General features: G+C 34.6%; 1 protein-coding gene and 1 pseudogene across 1 annotated transcript; one reads left to right on the forward strand and one right to left on the reverse strand.

Moving 5' to 3' along the window:
• Positions 1–3,899: 3,899 nt before the first annotated feature.
• On the forward strand, positions 3,900–7,649 carry LOC110882370 (pre-mRNA-splicing factor syf2). Its single transcript, XM_022130407.2, has 4 exons — positions 3,900–4,113; positions 4,209–4,449; positions 7,055–7,191; positions 7,271–7,649. Exons 1-4 carry the CDS (start codon positions 4,111–4,113, stop codon positions 7,496–7,498), a joined length of 609 nt encoding a protein of 202 aa, XP_021986099.2. The 5' UTR covers positions 3,900–4,110; the 3' UTR covers positions 7,499–7,649.
• Positions 7,650–10,367: 2,718 nt separating this feature from the next.
• Positions 10,368–11,091, reverse strand: LOC110882388 (annotated as a pseudogene).
• Between the last annotated feature and the right edge of the window lie 2,600 nt (positions 11,092–13,691).

The following is a 13,691-nucleotide window of genomic DNA, read 5'->3' on the forward strand; positions in this document are numbered from 1 at the left end:
AGCAGTGGAAGATTGTCCGGTTCTCTTTTTCTTGAAATTACAATTATTACCCACATGAAATCCTTGGGTAATCTTTTGGGCCACTTCCTTCTTCCGATTCTCTTCTCTCGTGCGTACCAGTCCGTCGGTCAAGGTGTTGGCTAACTCCACCGCATCGTCAATCGTGCGGGGTCTTGCAGCTTTGATGATATCACGAATCTCGCTAATCAAACCCCAAATATAGCGAGAAATAAGTACTGGCTCCGGCGAAGCTAGAGTTGGCACAATTCTGGCATACTCGAAACATTTCGAAGTATACCCTCGACAGTCAACATCCACCATTCGGTGGCTCAGGAACTTGTTTGCCATTTGTTCTTTTTCATATTCGGGACAGAATTTTCTTTCCACCAATTGTCTAAATTCTTCCCAATTCATGGCATAAGCCACGTCACTACCCTTGGCTCGCAATACCGTATTCCACCATTCTAATGCCTCTTCCTTGAAAAGGTGAGAAGCATACATAACTTTGTCTTCCTCTGTGCATTTACTAATTTTAATTACCGCTTCAGTTTTCTCCAACCAACGCAGTGCGGCTGTCGCCCCTTCATTGCTTGCAAATTCGGCTGGTTTACAGGCAAGAAATTCCTTATAAGTGCAACCAGGTGTTACAACTTTCATTTTCTTAAGTACTGGGGCTTGAACCACATTATTCTTATTGATGCCGCCTCCATTAACCCTATTACTGAAATTATCTTCGCACGTGCGTTTACTGGGGTTGGCTTGTGAAGGCTCAACAGGACTTTTAACAGCAGCGACGATTGCCGGGATAGCGTTGGCTATTCCCTGAGCGACGATGTTTTCTATATCTTGTCGATTTAGAAAGTGATCATCATTATTGTGTTCCGATTGATTAACTTCATTAACTGGTTCATTAACAGTGTGGTCCATCTGGTAATTAATTTATATTAGTGATTAGCACAAAACAAATAATAACCAACCACAGTAAAACAATCGCCCATGATCACAACAACACGTATGGCCAAAATTGTCGACTTTGCGACTTTGATATTTTTATATATATTAGTATGCATCCGTACACACTAGTTATCTTACAAAAGGTTTTATTTTAAGTTACTTTACATAATTATATTTTTGTTATTTATTATTATTTTATTATTATTAAACAAACACACCACACAACCACATACTGTCCCCGTCAGCTGGCACTTCAGAAACGACGTTCCCTCTCGTCGTACTTCCAGGAGATCTGTTCTCCCACTTCCAGGATTCTATTTCCTGCATCTACTAGTTCCTCGCCATAGTGGCGGAGTTCAGCCAAGTTCTCATTGCTCATCGGTGGGTTTGGTGCAGGCTCCGGGTCGAATTGAGGGAAAAAGGTGTTAGGGTTATTTAAGAGATTCTGAAATTGCCAGTCAGTGGTCCACCATTCTTCCAGTTCTCCTGGTAGAGGTCGGGGGTTGACAATGGGATCTGGGATAGCAGGCTCTAGATTAACTGGAAGTTGTGACTCAATTGGGTAATTGAAGAGGTTTTCATCGGCCGGTCCGATGAGGTCACTAAGTGCCAGTTTACGATCCAGCTCTTCCCATGATGGCCTTTCCTGGGCTTGCCTGGAACTTTCCCCAATCTCTATTCCTTTTCCCTTATCTTTTGGATCCTCGGTCTTTACAACTTTCTGTACTGCTGGTTTCTTCCTACGCACACGCCTCCAACCTACAAGTCTTCTTCTCTTTTTCGGCTTTGGTTTTTCCTGCAGTTGGGCCTGAAACACCATTGGCTCTTCAATATCAGCCTGGTAGCCAGGGAAAGTGTCGGTAGTATCCATATCTGTGGTATGGATAGTAAAGTCTTTAAGGGCTTCTGATAGTTCATTCATGCTGTTAGCATACATGAAGAAACACACAAAATTCTAAGTTAAAATTTTGTAAACTAAAATTTCACAGAATCACAGAATGGCAATCAGAAAAATGAAGTATTTCTAAATACTTAATTGGCTTAAATAAGTGGCTCTGATACCACCTTTTTCTGTCACGACCCCCGACCCGGTTTTACCCGTTTCAGGAGCCGCGAGACAGAAATCCGTGGTATTATTCATTTTGGCAACGTAAATTTTAACAGGATCTTTTTAAACTGAAAATGCCCATTTAATTTATTTCACCATTTCGGGATAAACCCCGTAATTTACAATAAGGGTAATTTCACTGGGAAACCCCTGTTTTACAAAACATGTTTATTTATTTTACTGAGCCACTACTTCAAGCTTGTTAGTGCTCCGTAGCACTTTTCCTTGATTCACAGTAAGTCACCTGAAACATGTTTTAAAAAGATTTTATCAGCTGGGAAATACTGACGAGTCACTCAATTTTGATAAAACGACACATCGCTATAAATTACAACATAAGAGCGATTACAATGGCTTTTATCTTATTTTTATCTGGCGCTGTGTCACACCCTGGTGATGATGGTCATACCACTATTGGGTCCTTTCACCCAAGTAGTGATGATTATCACTGTTAGGTTTATGAGCCTAACCGTGAGAAATTAGTAATGTGCACAATACCCCACTAGCCAGTTACTCAAGATAACCACGACTTAATCCCTGTAATTATAACTTTGAAAATAGTTGGAGTATTATAAAACATTGTTGATAAAAAGAGAATGACTCACATTGCAAGTTTAGTTGGGCAGAGTTTAGCCTACTGATTTAGCCTTGTGTAGGATCGTTTGCACGACCAAACGAGTCGTTCAGAAGAGGTCTCGTCCAATACAAAAGGCGGAAACAGACGTATTGGAGTTGAATCAGCTTGATATACACATTAATTATCTAGTTTATTGATCTGAAAGCTTTTTACAGTCCAAAGACACTTCGGCAGCACTTCGGCGTCCGGAATGAAAAGTTACAAATGAGATGGCACAACCTACTATTTATAGACAACCTATTCAGCACGAAACAACACATGCGAAATGAACAGGATCATTTCGTGCGAAATAGCCTCCAAACACATTTTTGACATTTTTCTCGTATATCGTGCCCTAATCTATCTATTCACATACAAGACTCAGACGAAGACAAAGTCGACAGACGTATGCACCAACAGACTCCCCCTTGGATGTTGACGAAGTCTTCGGTGCGAGTCTTCAGCATGTCAACTCTTCAGTCTTGATCGATCTTCTCATACTTTCCAAAATGTTCTCCATTGTAAGAATCTTTCAATCTCTATCTTCTCTTTATCAACATCAACACTCCCCCTTGAATGTTGATATCATAATCAGCATCTTCATTTTTTACTGAATGATGATCCAGGATCTAACTCTGGCCCTAACCTCGTCAGACTCCCCATTTCATCAAGCTGGGATCGCTGTCTGGAATTAGCTATCGCCTTGAGGTCGAATCCTGGCTCAAACTCTTGTTCATGCTATACATTCTTCACTGGTTCAGGATCGTAGCCTAGCTCTTTGTAACATTCAGACTCAGGAACCTGGCTTTAACCTGCACATCCTCTACCACTTGTAAGATAAACAGATTTAACATTTATAAACTTCTTGAATTTGTAATTTTCATAAATTTTGATTCAAATTAATGAACCATTTAAACATTTTAGAATTATTTCACAACTCAAACAAACTTTCCCAATCCTTTTGTTCATCATGTTTAGCACTTGGAATTTTGAATAGAAATAGCAATTAAATATAGCTATAAATTAGCTGGATTTTAGGTTTTTGTTAAATATACATGTATGATAGCATATATACCAGCGTATTTTGATATAACATACATATAATTTTTTTCTAGTGTATCGCTATTTATAAAATAGTTGCGCGCCATTTATCTATACCTATGTAGCATATAGGTACCTTATCGCTATTCGCCATTAACAACCATGAGTTTGACTTCTTGTTATAATCTTAGCTGGCTTGAAAGCTGAAACCAGAAGCTCTCAACCGACTTCAATTACAACATCTGTTCAAACTGAGCTCCCAGATAATGAAAAAAGTGAACCTGATGATCTTCCAAGTGGCGATGACAACACCACCACTGAGGATCAACCACAAGTGGACTTCACTAAGCTTACAGGGAAACAAAAGAAGCTATTTGAGTTGAGGCTGAAGATGGTAACTGCTTTTTTTCTACTTGTAGTAATGTTTTACGACATTTTTTATGTGTCAAGAGTATAATCATATATGTATGTTTGATCGTATATGTGCAGAACGAGGCAAGGAAAGCCAATCAAAGTGCCATGGTGGCAGAAAAGAAAAGAAAGGATGGTCCACAAGAGTCGAGGGGAATTTCAAAACAGAAGTGGTTGGATGAGAGGAAGAAGAAGATCGGGAAACTTCTAGATGCAAACGGGTTGGATATGAAAGAAGCATATATGTTAGATACGCAGCAGGTGGCAGAAACAAAGTACAAAAAATGGGAGAAGGAACCTGCTCCAGCTGGTTGGGATGGTATGTGTTTTCATATTCATTTATCTGCTATCAACAATTCATTAAATATGTCTAGTATGAATTTTGTTTCAGTGAAATATACGCTGGCCTTGATCATTACATTTGGTTTAGCATCAAGTTAGAATTTTTGGAAGAGTAAAATGACATTTTCGTCCTTGAGGTTTGGCCAGTTTTGCGATTTTCGTCCAAAGGTTTGTTTTTTCACATCCGGATCCAAAAGGTTTAAAATCTTGCCATTTTCATCTGGCTCGTTAGCTCCATCCATTTTTCTCCGTTAAGTCAGGAGAATTTTCTTCTTTTTTTGTAAACTTAAAGGGCAATTCGGTCTTTTTCAGGGGTATTCGGTCTTTTTACCAAAAGTGAAAAACCGCATTGCTCTTTAAGTTAGCAAAAAGACGAAAATTCCCCCAACTCAACGGAGAAAAATGAATGGAGTTAACGAGCCAGATGAAAATGGCAAGATTTCAAACCTTTTGGAGCCAGATGCAGAAAAACAAACCTTTGGACGAAAGTCACAAAACTGGCCAACCTTAGGGCATAGTTGTCAATAGCGGCCGCTATAGCGCGCTATGTAGCGAGGCAACCAAGTGTCGCTATCTGGGTCATAGCGTGAATAGCGACAGTTAGGTTTTTTTTTGATGTAAATAGCAATTAGATATAGCTGGATTTATAGGTTTTTGTTAAATATACATGTAAAGTAGCATATATACCTAGGTATTCTGATATAATATACATATAAAAAATTTCAAAATTCTTTTTCTAGTGTGTCGCTATTTATAAAATAGCGGTCGCTATTCGCAATGTAGCATATAGGTCCCTTGTCGCTATTCGCTATTAACAACTATGCCTTGGGGACGAAAATGACATTTTACTCATTTTGCACTAATAGAAACATATCTATACTATATAATAAAAGAAACCTGTTTTGGGACACTTGTCATTCTCTCATTTAATTGATTAAAATTATTAATAATACTAATAATAATAATAATATTTAATCTAATCTAATACAAATAATAATAATATTTAATCTAATCTAATACAAATTCTTATTATTAATTCAATAACCTGTTGTAACTAAAATTATATTATATATTATATATAGTATAGATTAGAGAAGCTTAGGAATAGTAACATAGATTATGAATTTGAATATGATTATTTATGGATAACTTTAACCGGTCATTAATATAATATATAAATAAATAGGTGAACTTAGGAACTTAAAGATATTGTGAACATATTCAATACATACATCTATATCTTCTATACTGTATAATAAAAGAAACCTGTTTTGAGATACTTTTCATTCTCTCATTTAATTGATTAAAATTATTAATAATACTACTAATAATAATAATAATAATAATATTTAATCTAATCTAATACAAATAATAATAATATTTAATCTAATCTAATACAAATTCTTATTATTAATTCAATAACCTATTGTTAAACTAAAACTTCAATAGAATCTTAAATCCTAGCTAAACAAGTTTCGAAATTCATAATAATATTAATATGTTAGACTAAATATATTATTGATATATATATATATAAAATATATTAGAGCCGTCTTATCGAACTCTACGACATTAATTAATATGTTGTCATTCTCTCATTTAATTGATTAAAATTATTAATAATACTAATAATAATAATAATATTTAATCTAATCTAATACAAATAATAATAATATTTAATCTAATCTAATACAAATTCTTATTATTAATTCAATAACCTGTTGTAACTAAAATTATATTATATATTATATATAGTATAGATTAGAGAAGCTTAGGAATAGTAACATAGATTATGAATTTGAATATGATTATTTATGGATAACTTTAACCGGTCATTAATATAATATATAAATAAATAGGTGAACTTAGGAACTTAAAGATATTGTGAACATATTCAATACATACATCTATATCTTCTATACTGTATAATAAAAGAAACCTGTTTTGAGATACTTTTCATTCTCTCATTTAATTGATTAAAATTATTAATAATACTAATAATAATAATAATAATAATAATAATAATAATATTTAATCTAATCTAATACAAATAATAATAATATTTAATCTAATCTAATACAAATTCTTATTATTAATTCAATAACCTATTGTTAAACTAAAACTTCAATAGAATCTTAAATCCTAGCTAAACAAGTTTCGAAATTCATAATAATATTAATATGTTAGACTAAATATATTATTGATATATATATATAAAATATATTAGAGCCGTCTTATCGAACTCTACGACATTAATTAATATGTACGGGTTGATGGGTTACATTTATATTAACTCATTTATGTCAATATGGTATGTAAATGTCTCTGTCTTTGTTTTGCATTTACAGGAAATATCTATGCTATATAGTTTAAATTGTTCAACCCGTGTAACACACGGGGAACTAACCTAGTTGGTTATATTCAAATTTAGAATTTTGAAAGAGTTGAAGTGCGTATGAATCCGGCCGGACATGTTTAAATACAGGCCACAAATCTGGACCTTCGGCTGTTTATTTTCTTTTTTTTCATTACCTGTGATTAGAGAACTCACCAGTACCCTGCTAACCTACAATTTTGAACAGTGTTTAATCAGAAAACCTTGTATGATGCGCACAAGAAAAGGACAAAGAAGATTGACGTTGATCTTGAAGAATACAACAGAATGAAGGAAGCAGATCCTGAGTTTTACAGAGAAGCTTCAAGTCTGCAATATGGAAAGGTAAATCAGGAAATCAAATTTCTCGTGTTTTTGTTATTATTATTTTGATAAAAAAATAAACATGTTTGTACATCAATAGGCACCTAAAGTTTCAGAGGATAAGATTGAAAGGATGGTGAAGGAGCTAAGGGACAAAGATGAGAAGAGGAATGCGTTTAGTAGGAGAAGAAGATTTCATGAAGAGAAGGACATCGACTCCATTAATGACCGTAACGAGCATTTCAATAAGAAGATTGAACGCGCGTTTGGCAGATACACGCTCGAGATCAAGAACAATCTCGAGAGAGGAACTGCTTTGCCTGATTGATTCGAAGGTATTTGCGTTTCTTGCATACTTTTCATGTGTAACAATAGTTGAATGTGCGCTTTCGTTACTGGATTGTAAGCAGATATTGTAAGTCTTAAGCAATGATAGCAACTTGTGTATTTTGGTATTAATTTAAGACACTGCCTTGCTACGTTTTGGGTACTTTTGGCAACTGGGGTGGTCATAAACCGTTGAAACGCCTATACATAAGCAAATTAGCTGGTTTGATTAGTTTGAGATTTATACTGCTTGAAATATGGAAACCGAGCATTTAAACCAAACTGGTCATATGCCTTTATTTTTTAATCTTTTTTTTTTTTTTTTTCATTTTTTGGATATGCCGTTATACATATATATATTTATAATATACATAAAACATCTTGTAACAGTTTCAAAAGTGCAACACAAACTTGCTGTTTTGAATTTTTCCGAAAAAAGGGGTTCAAACCGCCCAACTTTGGCAACCAACCAACCTGGCCTGTTAGGTTTGTTATTTTTTAAAACTGTAGCGAGTGGTCCAATCTAGAGTTTTTGTAACTCAAATCGGACTGGACTGTGAACACTGAACATCTCACAATGAGCTTTTCATGACCTTTTAAGTGTTTGGTCTTTAAAAAGCTTCATGTCGGGTTTTAGCTAGTAACCAATGTCATCAGAACTGATGACACAATGGCAGTTTAAATCAGGATATATGGATCGTTTTGCATTGGACTTCTCGGGTTTTTATGTTTTATGGTTGACCTGGTAACTCGGCTTGAGCAGGTGTTGAGGTGTTCCAGCCTTCCATACTTCCACAACACTGCCATTGTTCTGGTTCTTATGTCGATTGTTGTCAATGGGCTCTTATTTTTTGATGGTGTTCGGCACTTCCAATCATCGCATGGTGGACACCTAATTGTTTTTAACTGGGTCACAATTTTTGGTCTTCGTTTGCTTATGAAAAAGGTGTTTTACCAGTTTGGGTGAAGGGTATTCTACAAATCGAATAATGATGTTTTGAATTAATCGAATCGAATTTTTCAAATATTTATTTTTCATTTGAATTCGTATTCGACTAAAATTTGATTTACTCGAATATTATGCCTAGTTCAAAAGAAACTCGAATTCAAATTTCGATTTAATTCAAATTCACACAAATAAATTATTTGTACTTTTAACTTCAAAACTACTACAAACCAACTATAAGGGCTTTTAGTGTTCCAAATTTAGAAGGTTTTATTTCCATGTGTATATTTGAATTCGAAGTTGGAAATATAAATTTGTATTTTGTTCGAACTCGGATAATTGAAAACCGATTTCAAAGCTAGATAATCAAATTTAAATTGATTCGATCGAATTTCGAATCCGAATCAAATACAGAACACTCCTAGTTCGAGTTTGCTATTGGTGGGATTTACTGAATACGATGATGATGCTGATGATGTTGTGTCGAAACAATTTGAACCCAACCTAACCCATAGACTTGAAACAGAGTTTGGATTTTTTTTTTTTTTTTGTTAAAACCTGGTTAAACTTGACCCGCTCTGTTTTTAAAAAAACAACCGTCATAAAACAACTACATAACAGTTAAAAAAACATTTTTTTTACGATTTTACATATTTTTTAAACAACTATGCTATCAACCCTAGATGAATCAGTTTGGATAGGAACATAGGTTAGGGTTTTTCTTTTAAAAAACTGGGTTCTAACCCAACCTGGGCTTACCAAAACACGGTTCTGACCCATGTTGATCAAACCAAAACCGTGTTTTAACTTGATCCGGTTTGGCAAAAAAACCCGATCATGAATTTTTTGCCAAGTCTTTGATTTGTTTTGTATTCAAGAAATCTAAAAGTAAAATGAAAACAAAAATTGAAAAGAATAGAGAAAAAAAACAATAACTAAATATAACCCAGTTAAAGCTGGCATTGTTCAAGTAAATAAATATTGTTTCACACAGATAAAACTGTAAAAGTTCCTTACACAACCCGGTAGCAGTTTCATAAACCGCTAGACCCGGCCAAACACCAAACCAAAGAAAATCGTTTGGTTTTTAAATTTATAAGCTTTGGTTTTGGCAGTTTCAACAATCCAGGTCGTCCTTGTAAACCAAATTTTCAGCAAAACTAAACGAACTGCCGTTGGCAGCTTGGCCAAAACATTTCATCAAAACCACAAGAAATGAACCAAAACCAATGTTGTAGAAGGCGTTAGTCACCGCCTAGGGATTAGTCGGTATTAACAGGTATTAATAGGGATGAACTTTTAATGTATAATTTTTCAAATTTATATATATAACATTAGTTTATGTTTTTTATGTATAAATTTATAAGTTTGGGGACTAAATATAACCTAGTAAAGATGTAGGGGGTTAAATGTTAAATATTTAAACATAATAAACCCTAATTCCCATCCGTTCATCTCATACGCGGTCTCTCCCTCCTTCACTCACCAGACGCACAGTAAAATACAAACCCTAGCCCCAATTTTGACCGTTCATTGCATTGATCTTTGTTCGAAATAAGGTAAGAATGCGTTCCACATGATTGATTTGGTTCAATTTGACCTAATTTTGGGCGATTTTGGGCCAATTTTGACTTTGACCGCCTAGATTTGCCGATTTGGCCAAATCCAGGCGACAGGCCTCCGATGACCGACTAATCGCCGCCTAAAAATGATTTCTACAACATTGACCAAAACAAAAATCATGAGAGCACAACACTGAAACCAAACATGATTTCGCAGAACCAGTCAACCAAAAGGATGATCCAAAAATCCAAACGATTCCTTCAAATAGAATCTGATTTCGAACAAAGACCAAACAATTTGTTAAAAAATTAAGACCAAAAAAATAAAAACAGCAGAATTCAAACAGAGACCAAATTAAGGATGTTTGAAGTTTCTAGGAAAAACACAAAAGAATCCACATTACACCACCACCACCACCACCACCACTTGCATTATAAAATAAATTTAGTTTAGCAAACTTGATTTAATTTTACTCGAACGCCCATGCATTCTCCCTGTGAACCTCCTCTTCTTCCTCCGATGTGAAATCATTCTTGATGTTGAACGTTTTGCGCAGGTGTCTTTCCCTTGATCATGTCTGCCACTGTTTGGCAAGTTAGATCCAGCAAGCTCTTGATGTTTAGATAATTAGCATCCTGAATCAAACAATTACTATTAGTTAGCACCCAAATAATACCGGCAACCACTAGTTAGTGCCCCAAATGAAATGAAATGCTATTGCAGTTGTTGGAAACAACAAGATAAAATAAATATTAATCAGAAAACAATAATAGAAAGAAGCGAACCAGAATTAGTTCAAACAAAGTGCTCTCTGATTGACTTTAACAAAGTCGGCATCAAAGGCTTTGAGATCATCTTCAGGAGGCGGGTTGTTGGGTGAGTTGACGTGCTTCTTGCAATACTCAATGACCTTGGAAAGAATGTTGCTGGTGACGTTGGGGAGGGGGATGGTGGTGTCGGCATAGTCGTCTTCGATCATGTGCTTGATTGTTTGTGACTCCAACGTCACCGATTCTTCCACCTCGAAGGTTTCTCCATCGGAGCTTTTCAGAATGATCATCTTTGATGATGATGATGACATGCTGGAGGGTACACTAATCCTAGATAGATAGATAGATAGATAGATAGATAGATTGATAGATAGATAGATAGATAGATAGATAGATAGATAGATAGATAGATAGATAGATAGATAGATAGATAGATAGATAGATAGATAGATAGATAGATAGATAGATAGATAGATAGATAGATAGATAGATAGATAGATAGATAGATAGATAGATAGATAGATAGATAGATAGATAGATAGATAGATAGATAGATAGATAGATAGATAGATAGATAGATAGATAGATAGATAGATAGATAGATAGATAGATAGATAGATAGATAGATAGATAGATAGATAGATAGATAGATAGATAGATAGATAGATAGATAGATAGATAGATAGATAGATAGATAGATAGATAGATAGATAGATAGATAGATAGATAGATAGATAGATAGATAGATAGATAGATAGATAGATAGATAGATAGATAGATAGATAGATAGATAGATAGATAGATAGATAGATAGATAGATAGATAGATAGATAGATAGATAGATAGATAGATAGATAGATAGATAGATAGATAGATAGATAGATAGATAGATAGATAGATAGATAGATAGATAGATAGATAGATAGATAGATAGATAGATAGATAGATAGATAGATAGATAGATAGATAGATAGATAGATAGATAGATAAGGATGCTAGTTTTGGTTTTTGGGATGTTCAAAGGGTGGTGACGTGTTGCTGCCTTTTTGTGTCACACCCCAACCGATGGCAAAAACACCGGAGTGAGACGAAAACGAGATTGCAAGAGACTTCATAACACTATTTGTGACAATATTTAAATCAACCGTTTTCATTTCATAAATCGAATTGTCAAACATTACAAGGAAATTCAAATAACAACAAGTTCAATGAAAATACATAACAACATAAACAAAATTGATACAACATATTAAACCTAAAGCGTCTATATGTGTATCTAAGCATCAACGTTACTTCATTTCATAGCATCGTCATCCTCAACCTGTAACATGTTTTAAAATAAAGTTCAATGCAATAGCAAAGGCGATTATACAAGTTTGGTACATACATAGCATAAAAAGATAAGTTTAAGCGATTCCTCATGGCAAGCTAATGATACAAGATAAACATTAAAATTGGTATGTGTCTAACAAATCAAACCAATGATGAAACACAATAAGCTCATGACATAACCTCAAGTCGACGGGTGGTGCGTTAATCCTACAGCGCTTATATGTCAAGGATAGGCTCGATCGAAGCTAATGATAAGTGTAACACAAAACGAATAACCCCAAGTTCCATGTATTAAGTAATCAAGTAAGCAAGCATGTAATAGGAACGTTTGTGCATTTACGAATAAAGTTCATGTGTAAGTTTAATAAGTAACATGTTACACCCCAAAAAGTGGTAAACGTAAAGAAGGGGTTCTAGTATACTCACGGTTTTGCAAGCTTTCCACTTGTTAATCCCGCGAGAGTTGTTGGTAGTTTAGTTTGGAGCACCTTGTCCTTCTACACGAAGATACATAGGTGGATGAGTATGGAGATTTTAATGAAAGATTATAGATTCGGTGATTTTAAATTACAAGAAAATAACATATGGAAAGTAATCATCTAGTCGTATAATACTTGTTTGACACTATGAAACCCCAAGGGTTAGAATGTTTTCATGGGTAAAATACCCATTAGAATCATAACAAGTTATTAAGGCTTAGATGATGTAATCTAGTACTTTGACATATGAACACTAATTCATCATCAAAGGTTCGATTATTTGGTTAATATATAAGTATTATATAATGTTCATATAGTCATATAGGTCAAGCATCAGGTAGGAGGATGAATCCTCCATTTAGGAACCTCTTCGTTTATCATATATGTCATGTAGGAGGTAGGAAGAACAAGTCTTCCATTTAGGTACCTCTTTGGTTCACCACTACACTTGTTATAAACAACAAGGAGGGTCATGAACTTACAAGTATGAAATGAATAAGAACAACTAATCTATGGAAAACATCAAGTAGTGTGTGGATTTTCAAGTAGGATAGCCCAAGCTTGTCCTATAATCACACAACATCAAGCTTCAAGCTTGAACACTACTTGTGGGTAAAACCCTAACCAAAACAGAAAGATTATGAGGCTTTAACCTCTGATTTTATATGTCTCAACCTTTTTTTAAGCCCAACTAACCATTCGATTGATTATGAGCATAAGGACATAGGAATGAGATGAGATAACTCAATTTTAACTAAGTTTAACTAAGTTTAACAAAGTTTAAATCAAAAATAGAAAGTTTAGTCCACTTTGGAGCCTTTTTGGTGACATTCCAGACCTTGGTTTTCCATGGAAAACCTGTGGAAATGTTCCTAAGGTTGTTCCAAGAAAGTAGGAAAATGAATCAAGGAAAAAGGTTAAGAAAAGAGTGAGATATGCACACTTTTGTAAGATGTTATGAATCTGTCTTGCACTCGTAATCAGCTGCGTTTTTTAGAGTATTTGGGAGTGCTTAGAGAGTGTTGAGAAAGTTGAAAATGCTTGGAGGAAGCTTGGGTTATATAGGGGATGGATTAGGATTGGGTTGGTGAGGTTTAAATGCAA

This window comes from Helianthus annuus, unplaced genomic scaffold (genome assembly GCF_002127325.2).
Source record: "Helianthus annuus cultivar XRQ/B unplaced genomic scaffold, HanXRQr2.0-SUNRISE HanXRQChr00c004, whole genome shotgun sequence".
Lineage (NCBI taxonomy): Eukaryota > Viridiplantae > Streptophyta > Magnoliopsida > Asterales > Asteraceae > Helianthus > Helianthus annuus.

Bases quoted from the DNA above. Each gene is read 5' to 3' on its own strand.
- LOC110882370 (XM_022130407.2), top strand. The intron at 4,450-7,054 runs GTATGTGTTTTC...AATTTTGAACAG, and splicing joins TGCTCCAGCTGGTTGGGATG to TGTTTAATCAGAAAACCTTG. The intron at 7,192-7,270 runs GTAAATCAGGAA...GTACATCAATAG, and splicing joins CAAGTCTGCAATATGGAAAG to GCACCTAAAGTTTCAGAGGA.